Source organism: Episyrphus balteatus, chromosome 3 (assembly GCF_945859705.1).
Source record: "Episyrphus balteatus chromosome 3, idEpiBalt1.1, whole genome shotgun sequence".
NCBI lineage: Eukaryota > Metazoa > Arthropoda > Insecta > Diptera > Syrphidae > Episyrphus > Episyrphus balteatus.
In genome coordinates this window covers 4,996,183-5,016,638 of record NC_079136.1, presented here as the reverse complement: position 1 = coordinate 5,016,638, position 20,456 = coordinate 4,996,183, and the positions used below count along the sequence as shown (strand labels likewise).

The window sequence follows — 20,456 nt, the reverse complement described above, 5'->3', positions numbered from 1 at the left end:
ACATTAACATTAACATTAACATTAACATTAACATTAACATTAACATTAACATTAACATTAACATTAACATTAACATTAACATTAACATTAACATTAACATTAACATTAACATTAACATTAACATTAACATTAACATTAACATTAACATTAACATTAACATTAACATTAACATTAACATTAACATTAACATTAACATTAACATTAACATTAACATTAACATTAACATTAACATTAACATTAACATTAACATTAACATTAACATTAACATTAACATTAACATTAACATTAACATTAACATTAACATTAACATTAACATTAACATTAACATTAACATTAACATTAACATTAACATTAACATTAACATTAACATTAACATTAACATTAACATTAACATTAACATTAACATTAACATTAACATTAACATTAACATTAACATTAACATTAACATTAACATTAACATTAACATTAACATTAACATTAACATTAACATTAACATTAACATTAACATTAACATTAACATTAACATTAACATTAACATTAACATTAACATTAACATTAACATTAACATTAACATTAACATTAACATTAACATTAACATTAACATTAACATTTTTTACTTAAAATAGATTACCCATTTGAAATGAAGCCTTATTTTTCTATTATCTACTTAATCTATCAGAAAAAGGTATAAAAAATATTGTTTTGTCTCTCACTCTCTTTCTCACCGTTGGTTCCTCCACCGCCAGGACCAGCAATATTGGAATGCCGGTGCATTAGCATGGCATTGCCGTGTCGCATTAGCATTTGTTTTTCCTGGCGATTGGCCTCCCGGAAGATGGCGGCATATGTGAATATCATGATGGTGCAGGGAATCCAAAAGGATATCGAGCTTGACACAATGGCATACACATCGTTCACAACGAACCTACAGTCTTGGGGGTTGTGCTTCACATACTCAATGTGTTCGTCGGTGGTATACCAGTTGGCAAATATGGGCAGAAATGATAACAGTGCCGGCGATATCCAGGTATTAAGTATCATAATGGCGACAACCCGCTTTGTCATGCTTATGGGATATTTAAGTGGTTTCACAATGGCATAATATCTGTGGATTAAAAAAAAAATGAGAGAAAAAAATAAAATAAAATTCAATATGAAAAGAGAAATGAGGTAAAAGATATATCAACCTGTCTACGGATATGCAGCATAAATGTAATATACTAGCGGTGGAGAAGTACACGTCTAAACTGTTCCATAAATCGCAAAGGAAAGTGCTAAAGTTCCATCTGTTAAATAACAAAAAAAATTGAAAATAAAGATTAAAACCAAATAAGCTTAAAGGCATTGATATCTGATATTTTTTTTGTTTTTTGTTAAAACTAAAAACCATTATAAAACCTCTTTGGTAAGATTCATGAGGTGTTAAAAAGGTTTTTTTTTCAATTTTTTTGTTGAATTAATGAATTGAGTGAGTGCTGCACACACCTTTCGAGTATGGAATTTATTCAATTGTTTTTTGTTCACTTTTCTTGTTTGCTTTTAATCTGTTTTGGTTGGATGATTTGAAAATTGAAATTGTTATATCATCACATTAAAATTTTATTGCAAGTCCTAATGGGATTTTGTATGAAAAATTCATTCTTCTGTGTAAAGTTTTTCTGGCGAAACGAATTACATTTGAACCCTTGAATGTATTGTACTTTCAAATCAGCACACATGTTTTTTTCGTTAATGTGTGGTTTTGTGTTTTATCTTTTACTCACTTAGCTAATGATAATTTTGGCTCCGCGAAATCAGGCCGTAAGAAATAAGCCCCCAAAAGAAAAAATGAAATAAGGCCCCAAATTGATGTATTTTTTCATAATGAAACTATGCCCTAATGAAATAAGAAGTCATCGAAATGAAAAAAAAAAAAAAAAAATGCCCCAAAAATAAATAAATAAATAAATTGTTTTGAACTTTTTTGCCGACTGCAACCGAACAAAAATTAATAACAATGGGAATCATAATTTTAGAGAAATGAAATGCATTTAATTATAATTTTCACAAATAAGCATTTGATTTATTTATCATTGCAAAACAAACAAGAAATATTATGCATTTTGAAAACCCATTTTGTCGAATATCATCATGTGACACATCTTTTTAAAGTATTTTTTGATACTGAATCTATTGACATAAAAATAAAGTAAATACGATTGCTCTAAGAAAAGTTATTGCCAATTAAAAACAAGGGTGCTTGTATTTTTGACAACAGGTAAAATATAGGTAATCAAAACTCATGTTAAACACATGATACACTGATGAAATTTGAAATGAAGGTTTTGGATAAAGCAGAGATAAAGGATTTATAAAGTTCTGAAAAATATTTTTGGTAAAAGGGTGTTTTTTTGATGGGTTAAGTTATGTGTGAGAAGGGTATCATAACAGCTGAAATAAATATTGTTAATTTTACAAACTTGGTGAAAAAGTTTTGCTTGTTATAAGAACTAAGAATCTTAAGAGTCTACAAAATACAAAAATTTATGTGAAAAGGTGTTTTTTTTTTGTTGGAAATAAGGAAAATCAGCGATAAGTCCTATAAAATCAATGATATAAAAGGTAGTCACATTTACAATATTTATTAAAAATATTGTCTTTCCAATGGGAATTTCGAAATTTTTTTCAAGTGAAAGGGTGTTTTTTTTTAGATGTAGAGAAAATATGGGTATATTAGAAAAAGTAAGTAATAATAATGGAACCCTATTGAAATTCAGCAATTATGTTACTTTTAATATTAGAAACAAGAATCAAAAGTGTCTATAAGAATATTCTGATTAAAAGGGTGTTTTTTTTTTTTTTTTTAATGAAAACAAAAATGATGGGCCACCGTAATGAAATTTGGTGGAAACTTTGAACTTGGAATAGAAAGCAAGAATAAAGAGTTTTTATAAACTGTCCGCGAAAAAACACCCAACTTTTTTGTATAGACTTTTTTATCCTTGGCTCTTAATTATCCCAAAAGCAAATTTTTTGCCAAGTTTAATGAGTGTAACCATTTTTTTTTTAATGCCTATTTTACCTGTACTATAGCAGAAAGCTTCAAAACACGGCAATAATACCCTCAAGAAATCTCGGATAATTTTTTTTGAGACATTGGAAATTAAAAGTGATATGCCGACTTATTTACCGACTTGGAAAATCTTGGGGGCCTTTAGTACTTGACCAAAAATCTTTTCAAACAAGAGGTCTTTGACCTAAGGTCCTAAGCAATAGTGATTTATTGATAGTAAAAAACAATACAAAAAAGTAATCATCTTAAAAACTTTCGCATATATTTGGTAGATAAGCCTTCCTATTTCGTAAATTAAATCCTATTGATTTGTTAATCCTCATTTTAATATTCAAGGTCTAGACAAAAAACAATTCAATAAATCTTTCAAAATTATATAATTTCCCTCAAGAAAAAAGTTTCATCGCAATGCCATCGAATTTTATCGAAAAAAAAAAAAAAAATTATTTATTTCCAACACCAAACGAATTATTCAACAAAAATACCAATAAATTTAGTGAAAATCGTACACAGGATTCGCGACGGATTGCTTCCGTCTATTATTTTATTCAATAAAAGTTTTCCAGTAATAAACTCGAGTGCTTTGCTAAGAAACTGCCATTGGGTTATCGTACATCTCACATCTTTCTACCATCAGTTTCCCGTTTCTTCCGTTTTTTTTTTTTAACTCAAACCAACCATAAGCAACTATATACTAACGATTTCAATTTCTTCTGCAATATTGAAATGTTTCCTACGAAAAAAAAAAAAAAGAAATGAAGAAAAAACTATACCAAGTTGACTTTGAAGAACTTTGTCTTCGTTTCTTCGAAGATACGAAGATATAATTTTTTTTTGCCAAGACAGACTTTTTATATATTTTTCTTATTTTTATGATAGAATTACATATTCACCCGATGTTTTGGATCTATATCCCTATTCCCAGTGGGATTATCACGTAGCATTGATAAACGGATTCATCTGTAGTCGACGAACGACGACGATGAAGACGACGTATTTAGTTTTCTTCTTTTTCTTTAGTTATTTTTTTCCAAATTCAATGAAGACAAAATAACGAATAAAAGTTTACTCAAAGAGTTAAGAATTCTTTGACTAGTGTCATAAAACGAATGAAAACTATCTCATCAATAGAAAAAAGTCTTCGATGTTTTTATGGTTGGTCTTCTTTATCTATACCATCGTCAAATAGTGCTCTGCAATTGGCGTTAAAGTAGAATATATTTGCGGTAGACGAACGTGCTTGGAAGATTTGATCTAATATAATATAAATTTGACAATAATTGAACATCGTATGTGTCAGAAAAAAATGGAAGAAAAACGGAACGAAATAAAATCAAATCATTAGATCAAGTAACTAAAACGTTTTCGTCTTGAAAATTTATAGCAATTTTAAAGCGCATTTAAGTTCAAGAGTTAAAAGGACATGAACTAAGATCACTTTTTTTGATGTCTCAATAGTTTTAATAGCTCATCAGAGAAATAATTTATGCATGCAGGTTGTCAATCAAATAGTTGGCCGAAGGAAAGGAATTGAAAACAGTCAAATGTTGGTGCCCTTTTTCGACCAGGGTCGTAAGTTTCCATTAAAAGTTGACAGAAGAGGGTTAACGATTTAGCGATTGAGAGTTCTCTTTATTACACCATGTATTTCTACAATTATTATTTTAAGGCAGATAGTGTAAAGAACGATCGACATCAATCAAGTTGCACTTAAGAATTTATTACGTTTCCCAAATTCCAATTGAGGAGAATGAAAAAGAACGAGAATTAAGTAGAAGATTCAGTACGGGGTTGTTTCCTGAACTATCGTCATGCCACAATCAATGAGAAATGTTCAGGATATTTGTTTGCCAAGATTCATTAACAATGCTCAAGGCTAACTAGTAAGACAAAATTCTTCACGGTTGGCTACAGTACTGTGACGCAACTTATAACACTGGTCGGCAACGAAAATAGAGCTAGAACCAAACTATACTTTTCTCAAGGATTTTTGTGTGCTGAGTCCGAATCCGAAGTTAAAATTTCACTGGCACGTGACGTTTTTGAAATACTTGAATATTAAAAGGTCAAAAATGGGTTTTTTGGGTACATTTGACGTCGAATTACACCACCTTAATTTTTTTTTTTTGCAAATCTTATGCAATATTTGATCGTTCTAAATATAGGTATCTACATTTTTTTTCAAAATAAAATTAATTTTTTTCTCAAAGATATTGGAAAGGGAAATTTATGATATCTCAAAAGAATAGGTAGTACCTACATAACATATAATAATGAATGATTTTTTTTTTATCCAAATTCAAGTTTGTAACTCCTGATTTGGATTTTAAAAAGCAACATATTGAGGAAAAAGGTATTTTTGACGTGATAACGTCTTATAAATCGATGAACCATGGCAGCCACCACAAAAAAGTGACGCCATTTTCTCCCGTTCCACTCTCGCACTTTTGCAGTGCGGCTAAAAATTTCAATTAAAAATTAAAACTAAACTATTAGAGATACAAAAATCTCTTATAGCTTATTTAAAAGATAATAACCTAAAGCTTAATCCAAATGAAGGATTTTTAAAAATTCCGTCATTTAATAGGGTAAACAGGGGTAAAACGGAAAGATGAAATTTGCGCTAAAATCTAAACGCGTGGTTGTAGAGAGTTGATTCTTTTTGCTATAGATAGAAGAGACTGATTTATGGATAACTGCATTTAAAAAAAAAATCTAAAAAATTCTGGAACTCCGCTATCAGGTGTTGTGGGTATGACAAAATGTTGATTATGGGTAGGGGAAATTTTTTTTGACAATTCTAAAGATGCCAAGTGAAAGATGAAAGAAAAAAAAATTAGGGGTTTTATACGGATTTTTTTCCAACACTCTGCGTTTTGAAATATGAATTTTTGAAAAATACCTACTTTTTTAGGGGTATTTTTGGGTAGTTTTTGATTTTTAGCTTTATTTTGGAGCGATCAAAAAATCTCAAGTTATATAGGACATGTAGGGCTGATTAATGCACATACATATGCAAAAAATTGTAATCGTTAAAAGAGTTTTGACTGAATACGGAGAAAAATAAATTTAAAAAAAACAGGTTTTTTGGCCGTTTTTAACCCATTTTCACCGTTTTTTATTTTTATCTTTTTTTCTTTAATAGATAGATTAATATTATATATGGAGTAATGATAGACCATGATCACGACTATATGTGTGCGAAATTTTAATCATTTTCGTAAACACAATTTTGAGATAACGGTAAAATAAAATTTTAGAATTCAACAGGTTATAACTTTTTACCAAAAGCAGATAGAAATTTGATTAAATATTTATGAGCATTCTGATACAACTACCTTTCATTTGGTATATCACACATAACGCTAGACTAACAACAAGCCACACAATGTTAAATCAAGAAACTTGCGAAAAACCTCAAACCACCAGTGGAGATCTGTTGCGCCATGAACAGCCACCTGTGTGGGAAGTACCGTAATCTCAGTCTGGAAATTCCACAGGGTTGACTTTAAAAAATTCTAACTTCTCTTGTAGGCATCTTTAAAATGAGATTGATATGTCATTTGAAAGGTGAAACAATAAGCTTTCACATGGTATAAAATTTTTTATAGGTTTTTAGGGAAAAAATTCATTTAATAGCATGAGAACATAAAAATAAATGTTTTTTTTTGCTTTTTTTGATGAAATTTCATGTAAAAATTTGTAAAGATTGTTGAAAAAAATGGATTTAATAGCGTGAGAAGATAAATTTACATGTTTTTTTTTGCTTTTTTTAATGAAATTTGATCGAGTTCAAAAAATTTTAGCTCTCTTTGTAGATGTCTAATAGGCATGATCTATATATATTTTGAGCTGAAGCAATAGGCTTTCAGGTGTTATAAAATTTATTATAGGTTGTTGTATCAAAAAAATGAGTTTTTGTGTGAAGTGATTTTTTCACTTTTTTCATAAGAAATTATTGTTTTCAATAAATTAGGTATTTTAATACTTTTTGCTCATTGTAAAAATTTAAAAATGGTTTTATTATTTAGAAGAAATATTTGGCTTTTTAATGGTATAATTTTTTTTGTGAGCTTTTAAAATAAAAAAATTAATATAATGAGAAAAGAAAAAAGGTATTTTTTTTAGATTTTTCTTGTAAATTATGATTGTTTGAAATAAATAAACTCTTCAAATGGCTCATTTTAAAAGCACACAACCTGTTTTCCTACGACGTTATCATGTAAAATTATCGTCCGTAAACCAGCTTTACAGACAACCTCTTTTTTTTTTTTTTGATTAAACATCAAAAAGCACTTCATCGAAAATTAGTTTTTAGACTTTATAGTGAAAATAATGAGAATAGGTACGGTTTTTTCAAATTAACTCGAAAAATATGGGTCATATAGAAAAATTTATTAAGATAAAAGTTATAGAAAATGAAATTTTCTACAAGTTTTACACATACATATAATTTTTGTCAAAAATCAAAAATGGCCGAGTTATTCACTAAAACGTGTTTTACCTTTAATCCAAGATGGCGGCTTTGGCTCAAGATCGATTTTCCCGAAAAAACTGGTTTTAATCTCTCAGTGATCCCCTCTACCGTCCTATGAAAAAAAACTGCACGATCTAATTTTTTCCATTTGAAATGTTTAATTCGACTCGGCTAGTTATTTTTTCCTGACAATGGAGAGGCAACAATAAAAATTAAAAATAAAAGGATACCCTAAGGCCTCAATTCAAATGGTAGGTAGAAGCAAATTAAGAAAATAACAGTTGTTCTCGCAAATGAAACATTACAAAATCGAGAGTATTTCCTTAGTTTCGAGAAAAGCTGGAAAAGCTTGTTGGTTGAAGCCTGAAACCATAATAGATTATGCCAACATCTTTAGACTGTCAGATGAATTTTAAGCCCAACGTAGAGTCAGACAGGGCTGCATACTGTCACCAATACTATTTTTGTTTGTGGTAAGTGGTGTAGGTACTCGGCGCAGTCTTGAAATAAAGGTAGGTATACCGTGGAGTATGACATCAAAATTAGAAAATGTAAACCCATCAAATGGCATCAAGGGTAGAGAGCGAAGCTGTGCGTGGAGCGGAAAATAATTCGGGAAAATAAAGAGAGAATCTGCCTCGAAACGCAGCCAAATTTCAGTCATTTTAACCCTCTGCAGGCACACCTCTCTTTTGCGAATTTGGTTTATACTTTTTCTTGTCACTAGAACTTTTTTCAGTCTCACTATTTTATAAAGATTCACACATCAAATTGATGTAGAATTTTTCGAGGAATTCGAATATTGTATTCATAATTCCAAAAAAATTTATTTTCACCCTTATAAAGACACTTTTTTGTGACCACTTTTTATTTTTGTCCTGCCAAATTCGCACCTGTGATCCGACAGAGGGTTAAGTCAAGGGGCTAAGCAATTAAGTGACACCATTTGTTGACTAGGCACATTAAGAAAGATCAAACCCGACATTTAAAACGTATTAAAAACAGTAGGTTTGATACATCAATACAACAGTGTCCTTCACTGCTAAGAAACTACATTCAAATTGCATACTTTTAGGGAACATATCAAAATTTGGAGTGCTGCAATTTTTAAACCAAAAACTTTGAAATATAATTTTATTATGAAATGTATTTTATGTAAAATTTAATGTTTTATAACAAATCAAAAGCTTATGAAATGTATTTATTCTTGAAAATAAATAGGTAAGCATGTTTTCCAAAAAAAAAAAGTTCAAAGCGAAATTCCACCTATTAAACTCTTTTTTAACAAACCATTCTAAATCAACTAATTTAAATATACGCAACCCTACTTACAATTTTACTTCTATAATGCTTTACAGAAGCAACAATTTCATCTGTAAAGCTTTATAGAACCAAAATTGTTTGTCGGGAATAGCTTGGTTAACTGCAATTTAGCATAAATAGACACTGAGTGAGTTTTGATATTCGTCAATTTTGTCCGCTTTTATAATATTTTTTGAAGCAATAGCTGTATAAAGTTTGCACAGTTCAACTACGAGGTTTTCCTGATTTTGCTATTAGAAATTTATAAAGCTTTTTTTTTTGCGAACAGAGCTCTTCTACTGTTTTTGCTGAAATTGAAAAAAAAAATAAATAAAAAAAAATTCATGAAACTATTTCTGTGTGCTTTGGCAACCTTTGATTTTGTGATAAGTTTGCTTTTATTTTAATTAAAAAAAATTCTGTGATTTATAAATTTCAAAAAAAATAAACAACATTTTCAAAGTTCTCATTAATATTAAATCCATTAAATACTTGTTTTTGACCAAAAACTTTTTCATCACAAGAATTATTTCATTGGAAATTCGGCATAAAAAACCGTTTTAGTAATCGATTTAACTCAGCAGAGTACGAGTATAAATGTTTTCAATTCACTCAACTCATGTTAGCAATTTTTATTTTTTTTTTCGTTTTACTTGTTGTTTGAACTTTTTTATTTATGTAAAAGTCTATAGAATCAGTATCAAACGCAGCACCAATAAAATGTTTTTTTTTTTTCATGGCTTTGAAACCCATAAACAAGCTAACATCAGGAAACGATTTCATTGACTTTAGGGAATCAGCAAACTCATCATATTTTTTTGTATTTCTACTCTTATATAAAGTATGAAAATTACATGGTATTTTTTTTCATGAAGGCCCATCAGAAAAAAATTTAATAACTATTAGTATTGAATTTCTCTCCCTTCTGATGGTGGTGAAGTGAAGTGAACTGAATTGAAGTAATCAATTACTTTTAATTGCAATTTTCAAAACAAATCCAAAAAAGTACTTTTTTTTTCATGAACGTTTTCGTTTAATAAAATTAAGTGATGTTTACGAATGTGTGCAGATATAAATATTCACGACATTATGTCAAATTAAAAAAAAAAAAAATAATAAATAAAGAAATTAAATATTGCACAAAGTGAAGCACCCCTTAACCTTTTCGCTCACACAAATGTAATTCAATCAAAGCATACACTAACTGCAGTTGACTTGGTAAGTTGGAAAATTACACAGCCAGTGACAACTGATATGGAATTTAGATATTTTATTGGCACTAAGTGACAATAATATAGCTGATTCATGTCATAACTATTCGTGCATTCAGTTTGCGAGTAAAAAATAATACAAAATGAAAAAAAAAAATAAACGACAAAATGCAATCAATTGTGAAGCAATCAAAGCAAAGTTGTTTTTGGTTCAATGCAGCTATAGTGAATCATGGGTATCATGATACTTGTGCTATTGAGTTGTGACATTTCGCATGGAGGAAATAAATATTATTTTATTTTTTCTGACATGGACGAATTATGAAAACGTCTGGTTCAAAACATTTTAAGTTTTTTTTTTTTTTTTTTAAACAAAGTTCATCTATGTTATGTGATAGGTATATGCAAAGTAAAAATCAAACTTAAAATACGTTTAAATTGTTTTGAATGTTTAAAATATTTAGAAAAGGGTCTTTTTTAACACTCTGCCTAAGTGGTTAGTATTACTACCTGGTAGATTAGAAAATATGACACACAGTATCACTAATTCAGGTTAGTGTCCACTTTAAAGTGCTTTTTCTTCTATTTTTAATGGGTCCATTAGAATGGCTCTGTTCAATTCTGAAATTTTATTTTTATGTTTTGTTGTGTTGTGTTGTGTTTGTGAAGGAACAAATGCCAACATTTTATATTCCTAAAGGTTTTGAATATTTTTCCAGAAAATAAGAAAATAAAAAATTCATAAAAAGTTTATAACAACTTTGTTAACAACTTTGTTGAAATAGGTACTAACAGCATTTTTATGAACATTAATTTAGTTAAGCAACATTCTCTTATAAAAATGTGATAATAATTAAATTTTTTTTTCTAGTTGTGGCAAGCTAGATTTATTTCTTGTTTTATTTTAATTTTTGTCATTTTTCTAAGATGCTTCGCTTACTTTTTTTAGTTAGATACTAAGCGAAGCAACTTAAAGCAATTAAAGTTGGCGTAACTTACTTTCAAAGCTTTTCATGGGGGTACCACTTGACGTGGTGGAGGGGCTTTTTGGCGACTATTTAGAGCTTAGTTCTATAAGGAGCAGCTGATCTCTCGTCTTTGGAGTCATTAAAGAGCTACCAAAGCTAATATACCAAAGCCATCTACACTACATCATCACTATCCCGGTCAGAACATCAGCAATGGACACATATAATTTTGAAGTAGTCAGAGACTTTGTAGGGGAGAGTGGGGCTAAATGTAACAGGGGTAAGAATTAACAGCTAAAAAAAGCGATGTTCCTTTCAATATTAAGAAACGCGTAAAGGAGAAAAATGCTCAATTTTTGCATATCTACCGGCACATTTTCTTCAGATGAAGATTAGACGACAGGGTGAGAAGTTACACTAGTGGTGCCCAAAAAATGCATGTTTGTAACTTTTTTTTTAAATTTTATTTTTGGTCTACCTCTTTACCCGAAAAAGATAGAGTGCTAAGTGTTTTTTTGTTATATGCAACTGTGTTTTGGCTCAAATTGCGTGTATATGTTATGTCTATATCAGTTTCGCTTTTTTTTTAAATTGATTTTATGTGCCAAATTTCATGCTGGGGCTAGTTGTAACATTTTTCCGGGGCAAGTTGTACCATGTAAAAACCTACCTATACTGAAAAATTGTTTACCTAATATAATTAACAACCCTGAATATGAATGCTTGTAATTGAATTTGTATTTATTTTGAAATTGGAAACACATTTTTGAACCACCACTTGAATTCATAAAGCTTATAAAACAATTTATGAATTCGAATAACTTTTATTTAAGACTACTGTCAAATTTTCTCTGGAAATCTTGGATTTGCTCCACTTTTTACAAATTTGCACCAAAATTTTATGACTGAGGTTTGTTTTTATTGTTATTAATTAAAAATAAATAAATATAAACAAATAAAGGTATTTTTCTCTTATTTTTAGTTCTTGGTACAACCTACCCCGGTATGTGTTACACTTTGCCCCGTATGTGGGGTAAGTTGAAACAACACGATTTTTTTTTTGGAAGCTTTATTTTTCAACATAACCGTTATGTTTTGCTAAATTTTTATGATGGATCTTGGAGCTAAAACATGGGTCTTTAATTTAAAAAAGGTCTGGTTGACCCACTTTCAAATTTGTAGGAGAACCATCGATTTTAGAAAAAAGTGTTACATTTGGCCCCACTCTCCCCTACACTTATTTGGGTTCCAGTATAAATTCGTTCTTAAGCCGTAAACCCTGTCTCAAAGAACCAAAGAAGCCCCATACAAGATTTTTATCATCCCAGTCCTGCTGTGTCGGGTGAATGCATAGACATTGACAAGAGCGGATGAAAACCTTTTGGATTTCTTTGAAAGAAATATTCTTCGAGTTATAATGTTCCGTCAAGTGTGCATCGGCGTCGGCAGAGATGAGAGTTGGGGAGAACTTACAACCACGAGCTATACGGACTTTGCAGCGATATCGAACTGGTTAGAAAACTGAAAATTCAGGAGAGAATTATTGGTTGACGCCGAGATCCATTCTGAACTCTGAGCGCCCCCTTCAATCAGTCATTTAAACATTTTTTTCTCATCTTATTTCTTACAGTTTTTGTAGTTTAATTTCCAGGAATGAATTTAGAAAGAATGCTGCGTGCAGTTCATAATGTTTTAGAAAATATCTAAAATTGCTGCCAACTAATTATTATTTGGCAAGTGATGGTAAATTTTTATTAACTCTCTAAGTTTCTCTACACAAAATAAATGTTACTCATACACCACAGTGACCCAGATTTGTCCCTGGAATGATCTGTCTTTGTTAATTTCTTAAGCTGAAGCTAAATTATGTAGGTACGCAATCAGTTTTATAACCGCAAAAAAAATAATATATAAATTGATTCTTAATTTTAAGTGCAACCGAAATTTTCGCGATTAGTAACCTATAGGATAAATATTTTTCTTTTGTACAAAAAAAATATCAACATTATAATGAAGGTGAATCAAACTCGAAATACAAATCAAACATGACATTACGATTATAGGAAATACGATAAAAATGGCTAGTGCAAGAATATGTGCCCATAATTATGAAAGTGGAATAAGTCACTTTTTGCATTGTTTGAAGAAAAACTTACTTGATAATTTTATTATATCGATTTAATTGTTTTTCTTTTTTGAAACCACTGAAGGAGCAATATAGAAGTTTATTTACTGCAATTTTGATTTAAAATTAACTTTACCCCTTAAATAATAACTATTTTTATGCTAGATTTAATGGTTTTTTTAGGAGTCACTTAGTCCACTTTCATAATTAAGGGCACATATGTGTAGTGCCGAAAATTAAGACCTACTTTTGAAATATTTATTTTTTAAGAGCATTAAAATTTTTTTATTATGTTTAAAAATTTAATTTGTCCTAATTTTTTATAACAAATATTTAAAAAATAGCTCCAATGTTTTTGAAAAATTCTATAGGTATTATACAAACAACTAAATCGCATATTTTGTTGAAAAGCCTAAATAAGGTTTAAAAAAAGTTTGGAAAAACGAACGAAACAAAAATGTTTTCACTCTCAATTTAGTTTTCTTAAAACTCAATTAAAAATTCTCAAAATAAAATTTGTTTTGCAAAATATTTTTCTTTACCTATTCTATTAACAAATTTTTGATTATATTAAACTTATAATTAAATTGACTTGAGTGTTTAAATACGACAATCAAAATGAAATTTAAGCTAATTTTCTTGCCTTATTTTCCTATCATTTTCAAATTAAAAGACAAATTTAAATCTAATGGTATTGTATTAGTACCAAATATTCCCATCATCAAGGAATCAAAGATCGTCTCTCGTCGCTAAATATGATTTAGTAGAAAAAAAAAACAAATTCTAAACGACTACTGTTTGAAACTTATGAAACAAAAATAAATAAAAATTCATCTTTGATCAAAATCAAGATCAAAAGCTTTTACTGGATAACATATAAATTCATATTTATGTATCAACTTGTCACACAAGCAAAAAAACATTTTCCAAGAAAGAGAAAAAAAAAACAGTTCAAATAAATCCCATCAAGGATTAAAAAGCCTTAAATTCATGAATATCACAAAAAAAAAAAATCAAAAATTTTATATGCTGTCTAAACAAACAAAGAATCATTTTTATTTATTATCTTCACAAAATAATAATTTTTTTTTATAATGTATATCCCGCCATTAAAAACCAAAAAATCATTTCCACCACTTTGTGTGTATCTCAAAAACATATTAAATTTATATTCCATACACAAAAAATGTGTTTTACTCAAAATCACATTAAAATAAATCTACAAAATTGCTAATTTATAAATAAAATTAAAAAAAAAAATAAATAAAATTAAACTCACCTTCCCGTTACTTGAACACTAAAATTAAATGTCATGGCCATTATTGCAACCATAATATCGGCCATTGCTAAGGAGACTACAAAATAATTTGTAATGATTCTGAAATTAAACAAAAATATAATTATTTTTATTTTTTTTTTGTTTCCACTCAATAAAAAAAAATTAAAAAAAAAAATATATCTCATCTCTACTAAAAATAAACAAAAAGTGTAAACACAAATTTAATTATTTTTATTCGCGTTGGAAAGTCAAGTCGCGTTTAATTGAAAAAAAAAAAAAAAAAATAAATTATAAAAAAAAAAATGTTAAAATAAAAAAATATTTATTTTTCAATTAGGTTTTACCTTAATTTTCTATTTCGCATCACAGAAATAATTACAAGTAAATTGCCAAAAATAGCGGCAACCATTATAAATAACATCAAAGATGCCTTAAACGTCAGCATGACGCTATCGATCCATTCGTTGTCGTCGCTGCCGTCCGCCACGCTCTGCGTTACATTAAAGTCGGTGGTGGGGTTGGCGTTGGGCGCCAGTGTGCTCGCCAGATGCTCAGCCAGAGAGCCTCCGGTCGGTGGCGGACCCACCGATCCGTATATTGACGACGACGATCGATTAAAGGAGGGCGACATTGTTGTTGCTGATGTTTGATTATGGTTCAGACTCATTCGTTTTCAAAAAAAAAAAATTAAAAAATAAAATTATTTTAAACTTAAACAAAAAAAAAAAGGAAAATTTAAGAAAATAAAACTAAAAAAAAAAATTGTTGCTCAAAGGACACAGTCTGGGATTGTCTTGTATCGTTTGTTTTGTTTGTTTGCTTTGCTTTTGTTTGTATTTGAAGCTTTTTTGCGTGAGTGATGCGGGTTTTTTTTTTTTTCGTTTCGGCAGGAAGATTTTTCACTTGAGTATCTCTAACTTATCTATCTTTAGAACGAACGTTCGGAAACGTTTGAATTTTTTTTTGTTCGGTTTCTTTTTTTTTTCTTGTTGCGTTTTGGGACACGATGACAAAATTAATTTGATTTATATCCGACAGATGTTTGCTTTGCGTATCTGTTTGTTTAAACAGCGATCGGCCGCCGATCGCCTCCAGATTCCACTTTTAATATTAGTTTTTGTTTTTGTTGATGCTATGCTAAACGATTCTTGTAGTTTTGTTTCTATGCCTGGTATTGGTATTAATGACGACTGATAGGTGGCGCTGCGCACCGACAACAATAACGACAATGGGTAATTTAAATTCACTGTCACCGGTATGTGCGGCGGCGGTTGCAATGACAACAACCTAGACGACGAAGATGACAGTGAAGACGACAACGACAGCGGTGGCGGCAATAACAACGAAAGTCCCGTCATGATGCTGAAATTGGCACCAGCCCAAGGTGAACCTAGAAAAAAAAAATGAGAAAAAAACAAATAAATTAAATAAAGAAAAATCTCAAATTAATTTAAATAAATACGTAGAATGCATATTTTAAAATTTTTTAAAAAGAAAGAAGAGAGAAGATTTAATAGGTTGAACATCTTTCATTTGGATTTTTTTTTTTTAATGTGAAATATCGTCATTGAACAGTCGAAATCAAGTATTCGAGAGTTTATTTGTTTTAAGTGGGAGAATCGGAAATTAGTGCCCACAGAGGGGGAAAGAGGGGGTACTTGCCTTCCCCTGGATCTACCCAAACAATCCAAGGCCTATATTTAGTATTTGTTACATATCTCTTTTATGATCAGATTTTGACAAATTCAGCAGGTTAACTGACATTTTTCCTTAGGATTTACTAATTTGTTCCTACCTAGTTCTGAATCAACTTACCTGAAGATTAAATTATTACAAAGTTTGAGTACTTTGCCGGTCCGAATCAAATCACGTTCGAAAATAGTTAAAAAAAAAAATCCATTAAAATGGCATTTGGCCATACAAAAAATTTAGGTAAAAGGGTGTTTTTTTCGAAGAGACAGTAAAATCTGATTGGTCCGAAAATGCCAATGATTGGTGTAAAATGCTTAAGAACTTAAGTATAAACGTTCAAATTGTCATTAAAACCGAAAATAAAATGAATCATTGGCATTTTAGGACCAAACAGATTTTACTATATCTTGGAAAAAACACCCTTTTACCTATTTTTTTTTTATTAAAACTCTTTATCAAAAAAACAACACTTATACCAAATGTAATTGAGGTGTTTTCACTAAAAAAAAACACCCTTTTAACCATGATATTCTTATAGAGGCTTCAGATTTTTGTTTCCAATCTCAAAATAAATATAATTTCTGAATTTCAATATGTTAATACTATCTACTATTACTTAGTTTTTAAAATAAACCCACATTTTCTCTTCATCTAAAAAAAACACCCTGTCACATAAAAAAAAAATTATGGACTCATTTTATTCGTATTTCCAATGGCAAAGACAATATTTTTAATAAATAACATTTATACCATTAATTTTATTGGCTTTGTCGCAAATTTTCCTTATTTCCCAAAAAAACACCCTTTAACCTTAAATAATTTTTTTTGGTTTCTGTTATAAATTAAACATTTCTACTAATTTTAATTAGGGTAGGTACCATTTTTGTCCTAGTTTTTGTGGTACTAATTCTGAATTTCATCATTAAAAAAAAAAACACCCTTTCACTCAATATAATTTTGTAGACTCTTTTCCTCAAGTTTAAAAAGTTAACAAAACTTATGTCAGCTGTTATGATACCTTTCTAACACATAATTCAAACCATCAAAAAAAGAACCTTTCACCAAAAATATTTTTAAGAACTTTATGAATCCTTTGTCCCTACTTTATCCCGAATCTCATCAATGTATCATGTTTTGCACTGGGTTTCGGTTATATTTTGCTTGTTGAAGTAAAAAAAAAACAAACTCCCATGTTTTGAATCAGCAATAACTTCTCTTAGAGCAATCGTATTGACTTTATTTTTATTTCATTAGATTCAGCATCAAAAAATACCTTAAAAACATGTGTCAAAACATTATATTCCACAAACAAATCTCTTGTAAGCGGAAAAACACCCTTGCAGCCAATTTTTTCTTGTAGTTTTTTTTTATCCTTGGTTCTTTTCCCAAAAGCAAACTTTTTGGCAAATTTCATGAGTATAACAATTTTTTTTGAATCATTTCTGAAAATTGAGTTTCCACTTCTGATCGAATTCTGCTGTAAACTTTCAGGCTTATTGATTAAATAGTATAAAAGCACAGCAGAGAAGTCTTAAATAAGTCGTCAATTAAACCTTCTTTTTTTTTTGTAATTTTAAATACTAAATATGCTATGAATACTGTGCTCGACGTGTCCATTTTTGGCCTAGCTCGGTGATTATTATGAACATACAAAAACCATAAAGACAAAATCCAATACTTTCCCTTTTCATCAAGTAAAAAATATAGATCAAATTCCATAACTCGTTCAAAAGTCACGAAAATGTTGTTTCTTATTATCAAAAGTAATTTATAATTTTATTTTGTAAATATTCAAATTATCATTTATAAACAAATAAACATTTATTATGATAATGAATTCTTCATCGTTATGATGAGCAAAATAAAGCGTAAAGAATGAAATAATGATAATTTATTCAAAATGTGTATAATTTTCATGCGTGTGTTGTGTTGACACAAATTTGAATTGATTTAAAATAATATTAATCGATTTATTATCACACAATAAATTTGGAGATTTAAATTTAAATCGAATTAAAGATTCAAAAGTTATTGTAGAAGAAAAGTTAAGAATTCAAAAAATGTCTCTTGTTTTTCCGCATAAATATTGATTTTCGTCATAAAATAGGAAGTTAATTACATTTTTGGAATGAATGATGTAAAAGCGTTTTAAAATATTTTGAAAGCAGAGGCTTAGAAGATTTTTCTAGATTTTTCTTCAAATACTCGTAGTTAAATTAAAAAAAAAATTGAAAAACATGTATAACAAAAAACAACACCATTTATTTTAAAGAAAAACTAAAATCTTAAAACCTCAATTTTTTTTTTAACAAAATTGAAAAGAGATATGTACATTGTACATCCATAACCAGATCAAATCGGAATATCAGAATCTCAAGTCCATCAAAATTTAAAAACTCAGCACTTTAAAATATAAACAAAAAAAATCTATAAAAGATAAACATATTCCACAAAAATAAAACTTAGAAATTGAAAACTCAAAAACTCAAATTTTGAAAGTAAACTCAAAATATAGCAAAAAAAAAAAACATAAAACAAATTCCTGTTTTTAAAAACAAAATAAAAACTATGCACCCATCACAAACTAAAAGTCAGAAAATTCAAAAACGACGCACATAGGAGTACTATTTCGATCAAAAACCTGGACAAAATTATTTTTTGAAGTAAAACTAATTATTTTTGCTAAAAATTATTATTTATGCAAGGAAATAATTTTTTTCAGCAAAACTTTAAAAACGCCTGTGATAAGAAAAACTAAAAAAAATAGTATGAAATTTAATACACCCAAAATGTGAAAAAATTAAATATCTAAAATATTAGACCTTCTAGAATGGAACCATTGTCATTTTTAGGCTTAGTGAATCCAAATGCATTAATATCAGTAAAAAAATTTCTGGAAAATGTGAACAACCAGTTAAAATTAAACGTAGGGCGTATGAGTGATTTTACTAAAAGTAAAAATTTCACTCGCAAATTATTTTGTTAATCGTAAAAAATCGCACCCAATTTTTTGATATTAAATTTAAAGAATAGTCAAAGTTATCATAAATCTATGTATCGAAGCAGAATAGGACTGAATACTATAACAAAACACTTAGACTTTAAAAAAAATCAATAAAAATATCTATATGTGGCAGACTCTTTTCCCACTGTCATTTACTCAAACAAAAAAAAAATTTAATATTTCCATAACTACTCTTTAAATATTATTCAATACCTGCAATTGTATTTCTCATATGTAAATTTAATGTTTAAAAGCACACTTGCTCACAATCAATCTCTAACTATAACTTCCAAATCAGCAAAAATTACAAAAAAATTCCAGAAAATAAACAGCTGACTTTGAACTTGTTTTGACACACCAAAAACTTTACCACAAAAAAAAAAAGAAGTGCATCATATGATCCCATTTATATTTAGTATCCGCTTTGTAAAAACTTTAATTCAAAATTTTGATTTTTAGAAAATCGACTTTTGTGCAGCTTTTCGACCAGAATACTCCTATGTGCGACGTCTCAAAACCCAGGCATCTTAAAATTCATGCACCCAAATAGTCCATGCGGCGACCGTCGAGTTACTTAGCTCATAAGGTTAGAGGTTAAAATTGGTGTCAAATGAAAGATACGTTGATAGTGAAAATATAAAAATAGGGTTGCCACTTCTAAAATGGGAACTTCCATGTGGCAACCCTATAATACTTAATAATAATAATTTCAAAATTAATGAATATAAATTTAGAAACTTCAACATACAAAGTACGAGTAAACACTCTAGAAATAGAAACCCAAAGTAAAAAAATCCCTAAATTAAAACAGTTACAGTAAAACGCACGACTGGGTCGTATGTACTTGCTTTTATGTTAAAAGTTGCTTAAAATTCTCAAAAACTTTAAAAATTAATAGAAGAATATTTTTTAATTTATTGTTAGAAAACTGAATTAAAGTTTGAAAAAATAAAGTAAAATTTGTATTTGAAATAACAAAAAACGTCTCGAAACGAAGAAGGCCATAAAATTTTTTGTGTAACGGGAATAAAAAAAAATTTCAAAATCGGTAAAGTCGTTTAAAAAAAATAGTTCTTAAAAACAAAGTTTCAAAAAATTCTTCGATCTGTTTTCAAAAAATTTAATTTTCAAAAAAAAAATTGAAATAGGGTAACTTCGGGCATTATGGCGCACCTCTCAACTACCATAATTCCAATACTCGCATTTAAATAAAACCAATGCAGAAACTTTGGTCTTCGTCGAATAATAGCCTTGTGAAAATCGCAGGTCAGTGCTATTATTTTTGTGCCAAACAAAAAAGAAAACAAAAAAAATATACCGGTTCTGGGTTCCAATATAATATCGCT

General features: G+C 28.9%; 1 protein-coding gene across 4 annotated transcripts in view; it reads right to left on the bottom strand.

Annotated features, from left to right (window-relative positions):
- The window catches only part of LOC129915568 (octopamine receptor beta-2R), a 390,029-nt gene that overhangs the window by 15,446 nt on the left and 354,127 nt on the right, over window positions 1–20,456 (bottom strand). For 3 of the 4 annotated variants that reach the window (XM_055995173.1, XM_055995172.1, XM_055995171.1), the window contains 4 exons: window positions 14,759–15,804; window positions 14,415–14,513; window positions 1,188–1,286; window positions 714–1,105 (listed from right to left, as the gene is read on the bottom strand). In XM_055995173.1, the coding sequence (XP_055851148.1) occupies window positions 714–1,105; window positions 1,188–1,286; window positions 14,415–14,513; window positions 14,759–15,081 (913 nt within the window). In that variant the 5' untranslated portion in view covers window positions 15,082–15,804. The remainder of the gene's footprint in view (window positions 1–713; window positions 1,106–1,187; window positions 1,287–14,414; window positions 14,514–14,758; window positions 15,805–20,456) is intronic. The other variant, XM_055995174.1, reaches the window with a different exon arrangement.